The sequence below is a fragment of the Giraffa tippelskirchi genome, chromosome 9 (genome assembly GCF_054371585.1).
Source record: "Giraffa tippelskirchi isolate mGirTip1 chromosome 9, T2T-mGirTip1v1.2.pri, whole genome shotgun sequence".
Taxonomy (NCBI): Eukaryota; Metazoa; Chordata; class Mammalia; order Artiodactyla; family Giraffidae; genus Giraffa; species Giraffa tippelskirchi.
In genome coordinates, this window is record NC_137283.1 from 152,259,739 (window position 1) to 152,275,152 (window position 15,414).

The 15,414-nt window shown below is 42.1% G+C and overlaps 1 protein-coding gene across 3 annotated transcripts in view; it reads right to left on the bottom strand.

The window, feature by feature from the left end:
• Window positions 1–409: 409 nt before the first annotated feature.
• SYNE1 (spectrin repeat containing nuclear envelope protein 1) overlaps window positions 410–15,414 on the bottom strand; it is a 471,658-nt gene continuing 456,653 nt past the window's right edge. For all 3 annotated transcript variants that reach the window (XM_081530296.1, XM_081530297.1, XM_081530298.1), the window contains 5 exons: window positions 14,989–15,117; window positions 12,940–13,152; window positions 11,475–11,567; window positions 10,004–10,062; window positions 410–1,388 (listed from right to left, as the gene is read on the bottom strand). In XM_081530296.1, coding sequence (XP_081386422.1) covers window positions 1,148–1,388; window positions 10,004–10,062; window positions 11,475–11,567; window positions 12,940–13,152; window positions 14,989–15,117 — 735 coding nt within the window. In that variant the 3' untranslated portion in view covers window positions 410–1,147. The remainder of the gene's footprint in view (window positions 1,389–10,003; window positions 10,063–11,474; window positions 11,568–12,939; window positions 13,153–14,988; window positions 15,118–15,414) is intronic.

Consider the following 15,414-nt stretch of genomic DNA (forward strand, 5'->3'; position numbering starts at 1 on the left):
AATGGAAGCATGCTTTAGGGATATTCCCATGGTTTTCTGGTAAACCTGGGGATGGAGTGGAGAAGGGGCCTCAGTCAGGAGATCACAGGTGGTTCCTCCAATTGTTCAGGGAGAACAGAAAAGAAACGAGAATATGAAAGGTATGAAAGATGCTGGAAGGCACCTGGGAGACAGCTGGGAGATGTGACTGGCTGTGGAAGGAGAAGGGAGGAGTAATCCAGAGTTCTCTCTGTCTAAATAGGCACTATCTCTGTTCTTCCTTTTTTCCTTTTTTTAACATATGCTTATGTTTCAGCTTCATTTATTCTACAAAAAAAGATAATTTAGGTTGTATTCTGAGAAGCGCCTGCTTAATAGGGAAATTTAGAGTCATTTCTTTAGGGAGGAAAAAAAAAGCACAGACAAGATATTTCATAGTATCTGTAATAAATGCAAATAAATTGATACAAACAAAACTTGGCTTTAGCAAACTGTACATACATAAATATCATTTCTTTTACTATAACATTCAACTTTTTTTTCACATAAAGCCTTCCATGATTTTTATTTATTACATCCAATGTTTCTTTATACCTTTAAAAAAAAGTGCCTTTTAGATTTACAGCTTGTGCTTCTAATGCAAGGTTAGAACATCATGCCCCCAAAGAAAACAAGGTAAAAAGGAAGCTGCCGTATAAGCTCTTAAAAACTGTATCTTACAGGGTCTTCAAATCTCTTCAGCACTGGTTGGCTGGTAGATTGTTCAATGCCAACATGGTGCTCAGGTAGCATTGCTTATTGAATGGATGGAGCAGCACCATGGGAAAGCTGCCCAGATGGTCTCCGGAAGTCCCTGGGTATACACAGGATGGGCCAAGGGCCCAGAGTTCATGTGTCCAGGGAACGGTAGAAATCTTGAATCTCTTTAGTGCTGAGGCTCAATCAAAATTTCTTGCCAGCTTCTGTCCTCTATGTGCTCTCCTCCATCACCGTTTATCACCACCTACGAAGCCACCATTTGCACGCATGGGATGCAGAGGTGAGCGAGAGCTGCCATACCGAGGGCATCCGCCACGACTCACGTCCTCTCTTTGCTCGTTTGGGATTGCCCTGGGCCAAATTCCTCCTTAGGCGACCAGCAGCAAGCTGCAGAGAGCATCTGCTTGGTTCAGAGAGGAGGAGGGCCGTTTGTATATCTGAGCATGGGGTGGAATGATCGGGCAAAATTGTTGGAGAGGGCACAGCTGTAGTCTTCCTCTGACATTGGGACTAGGCAGGCCAGCCCAATGAGAAGCAGCAGGAGGAGCTGAAGAGGAAGAGCCGCTCGGAGGACTCTGAACAGGAAGGCTCGGCCGGACCGGGCTGGCCGAGGCTCAGAAAGGGAGGAATCGGAGCCACCTTTTATGGACCTGAGAGAAGAATCAACATCAATAACTCAAGTATCTCCAGTGTTGGGTGGATGCTGTTGTTTGCTTCCTCCCCTTTGGTTAGGCTGGACACAGCCCAAGCTGGCAGTTAGCTGCCAGCCTTCGGCAGTAAACCCAGGTGAAATCCCCACCGCCAAATGAAGAGCTGTTTGGAAACTGCACTAATGGAAAGCAGACATGTAGTCGGTTAAAGGTAACTAACTGGGTTCAAATTCCACCCCTCGATTTGGCAAACCTTTTCCAACAAAGACAATTAATTGCTCTACACACACTCCACCAGCATAAATTAAGTAGACCCGGGATAATTAAAATGTAGATGTTTGATGCAGTATATTTTTGGTGTAAGAATATCAAGAGCAACATTAGGCACAATTAGTGGCTGTCAGGATGATACAAGGTCTTCCTCCCGTCCAGCTGTCCTGGACTTGCCAGAATCCATGCAGCAAGGACAAGAACAGCTGCAGTCATTTTGCACAGACCCATAGAGTTGAATTAACCTTAGAGTATACCCTGGTTTCATCTTGCACTGAGTCAGCGACTGGCCCTGACACTGGCGGATTCCAAAGCTGTAAGAATAAGCGTGGCGGTAGAGTCAGTCTACACAACTCTGGTGCTGAATGATACTGACTCCAGGATGATCCTTCTGTCACTGGCTCCATCAATGTGGGAAACCGACACACTGTTTCTAAAGATAGATTGTGTCTTGAAGGCTCCTTCTAGACCCAATGTTCCATGTTTTCCTATCTTCTTAAATTTCCCCATCTACTTTGAAATAGTGCATTACAGATGAAGCATGAACTTCAGAATTCATAAGAAAGACTGCCTATGAAACACTGAATATGGAAGTAGGTTCTGGGTGGGAGGTACTGCTTTCTCTTTGTAAGCATCCGTTAATGTTTTGGTTACTAGCGGAGAAGAGGAGGAAAGCAATGATATTTACAAGAGGAATTGTATACACACACACACACACACACACACACACACACACACACACACACACAACGTTGCAGAAGCAGAAAGAACAGATATACCAAGGAGATCCAGTCCCCACACCTAGTCTGAATTCTCTAATTGATGGTAAGGGCATTGATTGTGAGACCATAGGAGAGGTATGAACACTGTATTGGTTACTCTGTATGCTTATCTCATGAGAAAACACTGTCTCCAGCTACCTTGAAAAGAAAAGTGAAAGTCGCTCAGTCATGTCCAACTCTTTGAGACCCCAGGGACTACACAGTCCATGGAATTCTCCAGGCCAGAATACTGGAGTGGATAACCTTTCCCTGCTGCAGAGGATCTTCCCAACCCAAGGGTCGAATCCAGGTCTCCCACATTGCAGGCAGATTCTTTACCAGCTGAGCCACAAGGGAAGCCCAAGAATACTGGAGTGGGTAGCCTATCCCTTCTCCAGCGAATCTTCCTGACCCAGGAACTGAACCGGTGTCTCCTGCATCTCAGGCGGATTCTTTACCAACTGAGCTATTAGAGCTACCTGATTAGCCATTAATTTTGGAAGCCAGATTACACCGGTAACAGTGAGGAGTGGCACCAAAGAAAATGTTAAGACAAAAAAACAGACGCAATCCCCTTAAAAGGGAACAGAGGGACTGCTCAAAACTCTTTCATTAAATTCACAACGAAATATGTGAAACAAGCAGTCTAGACCGGCCCTGTAGAAGCTCTGAGCAGCCGTGTACTATACCGGGTTTCTACTGCAGCTTCAGAGGGTGATTGAAAAAAACAGACTCCTGGCCTAAATTGGGACTGTGTTCTTTTCTGGTCTACAAACCTTGAACAACTGACTTCACCTCTATGCTACAACCTCTTCTTCAAATCCTTCAAATTAGACTAGACAGGCTTCCAACTTGGAAGCTCCATGTTTTATACACTTTATGTCTTCTAGTAATTGGTGAATGTAAAGAGGTTACCAACTGGGAGGCCACAAGAGTTCAATCACCACCTAGTGGTCAAACTGATTAACTGCCCTCTACTAGGACCAATACCCAGAAACACTGTATTTTGTGAAGGTAAGCTGTGTGTGTGCACACTCAGTCACCTCTGGCTCTTTGTGACCCCATAGACTGTTGCCCACCAGGCTCCTCTGTCCATGGGATTTCCCAGGCAAGAATACTGGAGTGGCTTGCCATCACCTTCTCCAGGGGATCTTCCTGACCCAGGGCATAAAAGAAGTCTGTCACATACCTATTAAACAGAACTTTCTCTAGCTACCTAATTGTAAAATATTCGTGCTGAGATAAAGCCTTAGCGTAGCTAATCTATCTTCTGATTTTGTCGATAAATAACTAACAAAAGTTCACATTTACTCTTCTAACTGCAGGATAACAGAAGCATTTGTCTCTCACTTCATCCCCACAGCAGTCCTCGGTGTTCCTGTCCCACCTCCATTTTATAGCCGACATAAAGGAAGCAAAGAGAAGTTAGGTAACTTCGAGGTTACCCCGCTAGCATGGCATAGAATGAAAATGTCAACTAGAACTTAGGCTTTATAAACAGGGTAAATCACTTGCCCCAGTTGACAATTAAAGGAGGAGCTGTATGGACTTCCCTGGTGATCCAGTGGTTTAGACTCTGCCTTCCAATGCAGGGGGGCTTCCCTGGTGGCTCAGAGGGTAAAGCGTCTGCCTGCAATACAGGAGACCCAGGTTCAATCCCTGGGTCAGGAAGATCCCCTGGAGAAGGAAATGGCAACCCACTCCAGTATTCTTGCCTGGAGAATCCTATGGACAGAGCAGCCTGGTAGGCTACAGTCCATGGGGTTGCAAAGAGTCGGACACGACCGAGCAGCTTCACTTCACTTCCAATGCAGGGGACGTAGGTTCGGTAACTGGTCTGGGAACTAAGGTTCCACATGCTTCGAGGTGCAGCCAAAAAGTAAAAAATAAAATAAAATAAAAAAGGAAGAGCTTCAGCAGCATGTCTCTGTAATGTTTTGCTGTTTGGTGACATATTTATGTCATGGGTATCTCCCATGTAGATGCAAAGAAGGCAATATCTTAAAATACCTGGAGGCGAGTGGTTCCCTCATGTCTAAAATAAATGCTTTTAATCATAAAGCCTCACGGTTTTACAGAGACCACCAAGTCAGTATATGGACACAGAGGCATTCTATTTTGAGGCAGCTGTACAACTGTGGGCAAGTAATTTAATCTCTCTGGTCTTCAGTTTTCTCATTTGCAAAGATGAGAGTGCATTAATCTCCTAAAAACTTTTTGTTCTGATAGTTTATAAATTCAGTGGTTTAAAGTGTCTGGGGAAGGATGAGACAGTCACCCATGAGCTCTGGACTGAATGACCTGAAAATAGGCCCCGGTGAACACCACTCTCCACCTGTCAGCTGTCTGACGACTTAAAAACACAAAAGAGAGCTCCACGTTTGCTTATTATTCAGCATCTAAATAAAACGAGGGAGATTTCAAACTGACTTTTTTCTTTAGGAGACACTTCAGGACATTAGTGATGGGCAGATTCATGCGTGTCATTGATAATAAGAATCTGAGTGACAGAGCTGAACAGCCCATTTGTCAATTATTAGCTTCTTTGAACAATTAAGCCAAAGATCGAGATCAAAACGAGGGCTACACATTGACTAGTCCACTCCTGAGAAACGCAAGACAAGGTCACCATCTTTGGATGACAGGCTCAGATGCTGTAGAGTCTACTGAAGGACATGGCACATTTAACAGCATCAGAGCATTCTCTATTAACATTTAATTAGTGCAAGCTTTCTAATGTTGAAGAATGCCAACCTGGGGAGAAATAATGGGCTAAGATGGGGACAAAGAGAACACACAGTGCTCAGTGATCTTCCATGCAGTTGACTGCTCTTGGAAATGCCCAGTTGGTCTACTGAAAACAATGCCACCCGCGTGGGGGCAATTACTAAGGTTTCAACAAGCCCAAAGTTCTCTCTCCTTAGGATGAACCTGTCCCAGTGCTTCTAGTATTAATACTAGCAGGTTAATGATACCAAGTAAGTGAGTACTTTTAATATTTAATCTATTAATCTAAAATCAGTTAAGTTTCAAGAGTCCTGGGGAATCGGACAGGGGGAAGAACAAAGACCTCTCACTCATCCCTCTCCAAGGGCCTTACTCCACACACAGATGCATTGGAGGCTGTGTCGACAGGGGAAAAACTAAATGCGTAAGCTTGCTTACGGAACTTCATCAATGGAGATATTTCAGGTAACCTTGTCCTGCAAAAACATGCTTATTCTCTACAAGTAAACATTTATAATTTTTCTCACTCCCCTCACTCATTCAAATTTGAGGGTAAAAAAACTAGCCGGGCATTGTTTCACCTCTTTCCCCAAATATGTGTAGTTGTGGGAATTGGAGTGGGTAGCTGTTCCCTTCTCCAGGGGATCTTCCCAACCCAGGAATTGAACCCAGGTCTCCTGCATTGCAGGCAGATTTTTTAGTAGCTGAGCCACCAGGGAAGCCCATAGCTATGAACACACCACAGCAGAAAGTCTCAGAAGGGCTGTGAGAAGCCTAAGGAGTGAGTGCATGTGGAGTGCGACTTATCTCAAAAATTTTATGTCACCAAGAAAACAAAATGGGTTAATTCTGTGCATACACCACCGAAACACAAATGAAAAGACACTTTCAACTCATTTTGTAACTTGTGAGCAAACACTGGCAGCAGAGGAATAGAAAATTTTGTGAGGAAATATCAGGTTGTCCATGATTTTATCTGTTCTTGCATGAATGATCTTTATTCCCCGGGTATGTGGTTCAGAAGACAAATTTTCAGAATCAACTTAGGGTGTGTCTCCCCTTATTCCAAAATGAACATTCTGGCTGGTCCAAAGCTATCTCAGGCAGCCCACGGTAGCCCCAGCCCTGGAACTGTTGTTTAAAGCAACCCTCTCAGGTGGTGCATTGGTAAAGAATCACCTGCCACTGCAGGAGATGTGGGTTCAATCCCTGAATTGGGGAGATCCCTTAGAGAAGGAAATGGCAACCCATTCTGATATTCTTGTCTGGGAAATCCCATGGACAGAGGAGCCTGGCGGGCTATAGCGTCCACGGGATTGCAAAGAGTCAGACCTGACTTAGCGACTGAGCGCATATGCGCGTGCACACACACACACACTCATTAAGAGCTTGTAGTCGGGTGGAGTGGTTAATGAGCTAGGTTTCAGAGTAAGAGAGACCTGGTTTCAAATGCTGCATCTTCATGCCTCTATTTACTGATATCCTTGTCTATAAAATTGGGAATGAACATGTTGGGAGGATTAAATGAGGAAATGAGGTAACAGATATATAACGCTTAGCATGGTCCTTAGAATACACTAAACGCTAAATCAATGTCAGCAACTTATCATTCTTATCTGTATGATTACAGCAAGGGTGTGCCGACTCACTCCCTTAGGGATTTTGCTGGATTCAGCCTTTTCTTCAGGCAAATAGTCCTGATTTATAGCAGTACTTTCAAAGAGGTGCTGTATTTTTCCAAAGTGTCTTTTTGTTCCCGGGAAACACTGGGAATGCAGACCTCAAAATATAAAAGAAGCACAGCGGAGCCTGCACCTCTAACTAACAGTCCTCTGCCAGGGTGTCCGGCCTGCCTCGGGGGCAAGGTTGCTTTACGCTGAGACACTTTGAGAGCTTTGAATAAATAAATCCCCAGGGAGGACAGAAAAGACCTGAAAAAAAAAATTCCATGAGAAATTGAACAGTGTTTACAGTGAGGCCCTCATGTACGTGTAAAAACCCCACTGTGCCTGCTTAAATGCTCTCTTGAACACATTTTTAATGAGGTCTCTTTCCTCTCTGTTTCAGTGTTTCAGCCACTCATTTGCCACTTATTCTGTCTTAGCTCTTTGTGTAGAAGGTGCCAAAGACTAAAGATGCCCAGGGAAGATTTACATGTTACAATTCTCAGCTTTGGAATGAAGTCATCATTTCCCTCTATGCAGACTATGGAGTAGTTTTTCCGTTGCCTTGCAGGAAATTGGAGTAAAATCTTCCCATGTGTGAACTTCAACTAATCTATAGTAGAATTTTGAAGAGTTATTGGCTGTCAGGTTAGATAATTTCAAATCAAAAGTTGGAGAAAAAAATGTCAGCTGGGTCATCATAAACACGGCTTCAAAAAGCCATGCATCTTAAGTATGTTTAATCTCAAAAATTGTGAATACTTATTAGGAATGTATGCTTTCAAATATTTTTCAAATGTTTAGAATATTAAAGAGTCTTGATTTAGGGGATCTCTAGATTCTGACATAGATTCTGACACATCACTAATCTTTTATGACAGGAACCATATTGTATTAATTTTGTGGGTCCTGGGCCTAAACATAGTAGGTGTATGGTAAACACTGGTATCAATCCATTGTTAGGCCTAGAATATCATGTAAGAGAACAGAGAACAACGGCTCTAGAATCAATCTGAAATATACAGCAGGCAAACAACTGATATTCTTAATATCTGACTTTAAACCACAAAAAGAAAATAAGAACCCTCCCTGCAAACGAATACCCAGCTTCTTTCAAGTCAGCCTCTTTGCTATCAGGAAGAATATATGCCTAAAATTTTCCCATCACAGATGGCTGGGGTCAACGTTCTAAACAGTTTGTGCTTTGGCAATAACCTTTCAAGTTTGCTGGACCAGTGCAAGATCAAACGCAAGGTAATCTCCAGTCCAATGTGAAGGAACACCGTGACAGCCTGGATTGTGAGAGAAGTTAATTCTTTCCCAACAGACTCGCCATGTCATTGTCCACGTGGGTGCACCCCAAAGAGAGGTGCCAAGGAGTTAAGGATCCAAGAATGTTCAACCACAACCCGCCTGCCAAGGTGTTTGCTGACATTTGCCGTTCAGGTGAGGATCATTTGTATTTCAGGTCCTGTGAGCAGCAAAGTGGACACCGTGCTGTATGCTCAGAAAGATGTTAATAAACAGTGCTGGACAGAGCAGAGCTAAAAGCACCTTGTGGATGTCACAGTGAGAACGTGGCTGTCCCAGCCCCAAAGCCCCGTTAGGAGATGTGTCGAAGCCCTTGCTGCCCTGAGAAATGAGGCCTTTGGCATTTCAGAAGGCTGGGTGGCTGTCTGAAAGAAGAGGGGAAATTGGGAACCAGAGGGCGGTTGCTACCAGTACTGATACTATTACTAACATAAGAGCTTTTCCCCTTCTCATCACCATCATTTATGTCAACTACAGAGTTGATCTCTGGTATCCTTAAAGGAACGCTGCGGGGACAGGATGCCCCATCTCTGTTCTTGACACATTAGTAATTTGTGGCGAGAAGGTGGACTTTATGAAACAGTGATCTCTCTACAGTACACGATGTCTTTTTTTATAGGGGGCTAAGAAAATATCAGCGCACCTGGAGAAGCCCATCGTGATCTTCAAAAATCCCCATTGAGTTTTTCTCCATTCATGTTTTATTATTGATATTTTGTTACAGACCAAAAAAAAAAAAAAAAAGCCCCACAAAACTGTCATCAAACCAAACCAAAGGAAAAAAAAAAAGCAAAACATAGTGAAGTGAAGCTTAAAACCAGAAAGCAGATCATGATCTGTTCTGTACTATACAGCTGAGTGGAAACGACCAGAAGCAAAGGCTGGTCCCTTTAGCACACAGCTGGAAAGCTAACACTCTGACTCAGGGCCTGTTTACACTTCCTCATCCCCCACCCTCCTTCCAGGAACTGAGATTCCAGCTCGGTGGTGAGACAAACCGCTTTTAACAGTGAACTGCGGTGACTGGAATGTATTTTTGTTTTCATTCAAGGACAGTATTTTCATTTTCAAAAAGTTGTCTGGGGAAATGTGAACTGATTAGTGGAAGGGCTGGGGGCACAGACATCACACCGACAATGAAGAAGGCAAAGCACTGCTAACTGCAGAGACAGGGACTGCTGGAAGCCGGCGTAAAGCAGAGTGGCAGCTGTGAGGAGGCTGTCTGGAGGTCCCTGGGTGGGGGGGAGACTGAGTGCTCTTGTTTCCGGAAGGAAAGAGCTGGCTGAGTGTCAGGAAGGTAAGTGTGTGTGCTGGCTGAAGAGGAGTTTTAGGAGAAGCAGAAGAGAAAAGGTGCTTATAAATTTTAAGTGATATCAAATTAGGACTTGCCATGTTGAGACTCCAAAACCCACCATCTGGATAAAACATGAAAATAAAATAAAAAGCTGGGGGTGTTAGTAGATTTTATTCAGATTTGTGGGTTCTGGGGATGGTAAAATAATTCAATGATCTATCACCTATCTTATTGTAAAATCTAGAAATAAAGAGGATGATAAAATTCTGCCATGAATCGAATGGCGCTGTGCCATCAGTGACGTCGAATCTTTACGAGGAAACAGAATAAATACCATCGGATGAAAAGTACTGGATGGCCTATGCATAGTTAAAATTTTGGTGGGGTCCAAATATTTTACGCTGAGATTTTCTTGTACTTTCCACTTAGAAAAATCTCTCTCAATTTATTAGGAAAGGGTGTGGACTGAAAAGAGTAGTTTCTCAACTACCCTGAGGCAGACCAAATACAGGCCTGACTAAATCATGGACAATTTTCATCATCCTCTTGGAGTTCTAGAACACTGTGGAAACCAGGAGAATAAGGTACCTGCTATGTGGACTGCTGACAGAGGGTCCAGGCTGTGAGAGACTACATTTGCCTCGTGGCTGTTTGCAATGAACAGGGGTAAAGAAAGAAGAATGTTCAGTCCAGGCAAATAAAGACGAGCTACTGATGAAAATTAAACTAAAAGTGCAGCAAAGGAAATATAAATCAAATGAAATGATCAGTACCCATGAATCAAGGAAACTGGCTTTTCTTTGGTTGAAGAAGCAAAATCAATTAACATCTATATTATTCATCACTGAAGAAACAGGGATGGTGGTTTGGGCATGCACATCACAGTAGGTACATTTCTCCCCCTTTCATGGTAGAAACATAAATGACTACACCACCCAAAGATCTCTGCATATTTAATTACAATAAATACAAACTGCAATATGTCATGTTATGTATTTCAAATATACTTTACATATTTTATCATCTTCCAGTAGACTGGAACAATATTAAAATTCTTGGCAGGTAGGTCAAAAATAATGATAAAGTGAGATTGTTCTGTGTATAGTGATGAAGACTCAATAAGTTAAATACTCAAATAAAGGCTAAAATTTGACTCGAAAAGCCAGTATTCCTTCACATTCTTAAACTAGGATCTATAGGAAACTAGTGAATGTAGTAAAAAAAAAAAAACAACTCTAAAAAGATAATAACATTTATCAGCATAGAATTTAAGTGTTTATAACAAAAAAAAATACAAATGAAATCAATATTTCTAAAAAGTAAAGAAATGGAATGATAATAAAAATGAATATAATCATAAAGCCAGACCAAAAAATAAATAAATAAATAAATAACAAAACGAAAAACGAGCCTCTATTTACACAGAGAAATCAAGGTAGAGAGGGTAGCAGGGGCCAAAACTAGTTTTTTCTTCCTCATTGTGTGCCAGGGAGACAGCCCCATAACAGGCCTTGTGCGTGAGTCATCTTGAGCTGGTGCCACTCTGGGGGCAATACAATCACAGGAAACCTTCAAGACCACCTTCAGGAGCTTCTCTGCTTGAGAGTCAACAGAAAACTCAATGGTCTCATGAGATGCTCGGTTTTGTCCACCTCTGCCCGCGGCGCCCCTTTATGTGGAGTCTACCTTTCTGGGGTGGACTATGGTGGTGGCGGTTTGAAGGGAGGGGCCGCCAAAGGGACAAGGGGGCACCGTTCTGCTAGAAATGGCCCTTGGAGCAAGAAAAATAATTTGTCTCCCTGCTTATGAACCGCAACGTTGAACCCTGATTCTTCTGAAAATCAGAACTGCTCTTTTCGCTCCTGAGTGCTTGTGGAGAGGGTTCACGGCAGGACTGAGGAAACAGAGCTCTTCTGTGTCACCGAGGGACAACCCCATGCTGCCTGGGGACCCCTGCTCTGCAAGGGGAGAGCCCTTGGAGCCTGTGTCAGGTACAGAGGCCGTCGCATCCCCATGTTCCCTCCCTTGGGCCAACTGAAAATAACCCGTGGGAAGTTACCGTTTTCTGTCTGTTAGGGGTACTTCTTCCCGAGGTAGGACTCACAGATCCCGAGGTGTCCAGTTCGTCAGCAGAAGACCAGGAAGACAGATCCTATGTGAGAAACAGATGCTCTTAACGATGCCACGTCCCAGAGCCATGATGGCTTTGTGATCTGCAAAGTACTTCCCACCCCATTCTCATCCTTGGGAAAAAGAGAAGGGGAGGAATAGAAACGCAGACGTAGAGAAGGGATGTGTGGACTTGGCGGGGAGTGGGGGGCACATCGGACGAACTGGGAGATTAGGATTGACATAAATACATGACCACGTGTAAAAGAGATAGCTAGTGGGACTCTGCCTTACAGCGCAGGGAGCTCAGCTCAGTGCTCTGGGGTGACCTAGAGGAGCAGGAAGGGGTGGCGGGTGGGAGGGAGGTCCACGAACGAGGGGATGTATGTCTGCATATGGCTGATTCAATTGATTGGACAGCAGAAACTAACACAACACTGTAAAGCAACTATACCCCAGTTTAAAAAACAAACAAAAAATAGAATCGGACAGTTGCAGGAAAAACAGAACCTAATTCTTCTAGTGTGTTGCGCTTTCTTGGTTGTGAGTTTGGGCCTTCCAGAAAACACAGGTATTTATTTATTTAATAGCTATGTTTTAATAGCTAGGTGTTTAACAGTTCTGCTATTACTGGGTCACTTGAAGCTTTATTATTTCTCAGTGATGGGAATGGACTGACATGAAGTGGGTGATGGAATCTGCCTTGAGCTGCAGGATGAACAGGCTGGAGAGACACCACATTGGTCATCCAGGAGCCACCCTTTTTAGCATCAGAGAAACTGTACTGTTTCTGGCACCTGCTGTTACTGGGAGTAGATAGTTCTTTTGCCTGCAGCGTGTTTGTGTGTTCATGACAGGACTTCACAAGTGAATGTCTGAAGTCTTACCTGCAAAAGCATTTCTTAAAACCAACAATATTACCACGATGCAGTAGATTTACCAATAAATAAAGAGATAAACAAACAAGTAAATAGATAAATAAATAAAAGCTAGCAGAGAACACTTCTTATGACTTAACTGTCATCTATGTCAGGCGAATTCATGCCTTCTAAGGTCTGAATGTGAAACTCCTGTGCACCAGTTGCTCCTGACCTCCTCTCACTGTGTCACTGAAAGCACATGTATTCTTAAATAAACTGGGTAAAATAAAATGCCACAATAGTGGCGCTAACAGGGTCAGCAGTAACAGCTACAGAAGGATTTTTGGATGTAACAGAATCAAAAGTAGTGTCCTATTACGAAAGTTTTCGAGTTGCTTTTTTATTTTGAGACAGATTTGTAAGAGCGGTGATTGAGAGAAAAGACACTCTATTCTGACAAGTACTCCATTCAGAGTCTTTCTGAAATGGATAAAGATGGTGCTTGTTTGGTCTCTTGCAGGAAATTTGACACAATGATGTCTGTTGAGAGCTTACCTGCTGACTGCTTGACATGTCTAATAACTTCTCCAGCTCCTTGATGTGACGACTGACCTCCTTCAAGAGAAGTTTGAGTCGATTTCCAATCACATGGACTTTTTCTTTGGCTTCTAAACAGTCTGTGCCTTCAGCATTCACCAACAGTTGGCAAGACATGTCTTGCAGTGAGGCCACTTTGAGTTGAGATTCCAACAGCTCATGCCTTATTTGCTAAGAATATAATAAAAAATATTTTTCTAAGAATTTTTGATACTTGGAGAAAGTCCTCAGGTGCAGGATGACATCACTTTAACTCAGTGGACAATTACACCCAAGCATCACACAAGGAAGGATACAGCAGCCATGGCCTTTGGGAATCAGGGACCTATGTTCTAATCCTACCTCTCCCAAAAAGCATCCTATAAAATCCTTGAACCTTTCTGATTTCAGTTTTCTCATTTGGTGGTTGTTGTTTTTCAGTCACTAAGTCATGTCCAACTCTTTGTGACCCCACGGACTGCAACATGCCAGACTCCCCTGTCCTTCACTATCTCCTGGAGTTTGTTCAAATGTACGTCTTTGAGTCTGTGACGCTATCGAACCGTCTCATCTTCCGCCACCCCCTTCTCCTCCTGCCCTCAACCTTTCCTAGCATCAATCTCTTTTCCAATGAGTCGGCTCTTCAAATCAGGTGGCCAAAATATTTGAGCTTCAGCTTCATCATCAGTTCTTCCAATGAGTATTCAGGGTTGACTTCCTTTAGGTAAAATGGTGATATTAATTCCAGCCTGGTCCACAGTATTATTGGAGGGTTCATATTGGTGAATGTATGTCAAATTATTTAAAATATAAAGTATTATGCAAATGAAACATAAAATATTCATTTAAAAAGAAAAGTAAAACTAACATATAAATGCAGAAAAACTCAGCTTGGTTGAGGTATACTCTGATATCTATTTGAGATTTTTAAAAAGGTATATGGGTGATTCATCACTCACAACTTAATGTCTGAGGTCAAAAGTCTGGTAAAAATGTAGCTGCATAGCTATTTCCTCCGGGTTTCTAAGACCTTTATAGTACTGAACTAAAAGCTGCCAATTCTGTTGGTTAGGTCACTGTTGAGTGTTAAATGTTAAGAAATAGCATTTTAAAAATACAGAAAGTGACAAAATGCAAATTATTTTCTCCTAATGGAACTCAAATATGCTTCCTTATCTTCCATAAAATCACTTAAGTATATGGCACATTATATTGTCTGAAGTTCTTTGCATAACAATCTACACAAAAATCCTGCAAATATCCTTTTGAATTTAGTACTAGAAAAAGTATCCTATTCCTTGAGAACTAGTATGTTTTCTTTTTGTCGGGTAATGAAAATCGTTTAACTTACCATGTTTCCCTTGTCTTAGATTTCAGAAAACTTGATGCTGAGGTTGAATCTACATGCTTAATTCTTCTTAAGAATCCTTAATGGTCTCTATTTTAATAGATTCTCTATTTTAATAGATTTAATGTTCTTTTTATTATCAGTTACCCAAAACAGTCTTGGGACATAGATTCAACATATAAAGTTTAAATTAGAAATAAATTGAAAATAAGCATTGAGCTGACTTGATAAAAACAGGCTAATTAAGATGAAGACCATCTGAGGACTTCCCTGGTGGTACAGCAGTTAAGACTTCACCTTCCAATGCAGGGGATATGGGTTTGATCCTTAGGGAGCTAAAATTCCACATGCCTCATGGCCAAAAAACAAAAAACATTAAACAGAAGCAAGATTGTAACAAATTCAATTAAGACTTTAAAAAAGTCTCAGAAAAAAACCTTTTTACAAAAGTCTATTAAAAAATTAGCTAAAAAAAAAAGATGAAGACTGATTTTTAGATGAGCAACGGCTTTAGAACAAGATTCTAAAGCCAGCATATGCCATCTTCTATGCACATGCTTGCTTCACAGAGATGAGACATCATGAGGGGTAAAGAAAGACTAAGAGACTACAACATAAAAGGTAAATAAGTAGAACCACCTAAAACATAAGCAGAGGCTGTCCAAGTCCACATATCTTACCTTAAGCTGTTTGTGATGGTCCTGAAGTATTTCTGCATCAAGGTTAGAATCAATGGGGACAATTTCATTTTTCCTTCTGTCAATGTTCTCCAGCATAAGAAGCAAGCTGTGACTCATTTCATGAAAATCCTATGGAAAAAAAAATATATGGAGCATAAAGTCATCCTGAATGAGACATTTTTCTTTCCCTCACAGCTTAAATATCCATGCATTACAATTCCTGCCATTGGTTTTCAGATCTTATACACAACTCCTTTCTAAGCAAGGCCCTGAAATTATTATAATTATCTGAGTTCAAGTTCTTACCAAAAAGCATCTAATTTATTACTCTAGGGAAAAATTAGACATAAGGAAAACTGGCATCAAATACTGAATTCCTAGGGCTCTAACACAGATTGGAGAGAAGAACTCTCCTCCTCTCTCACC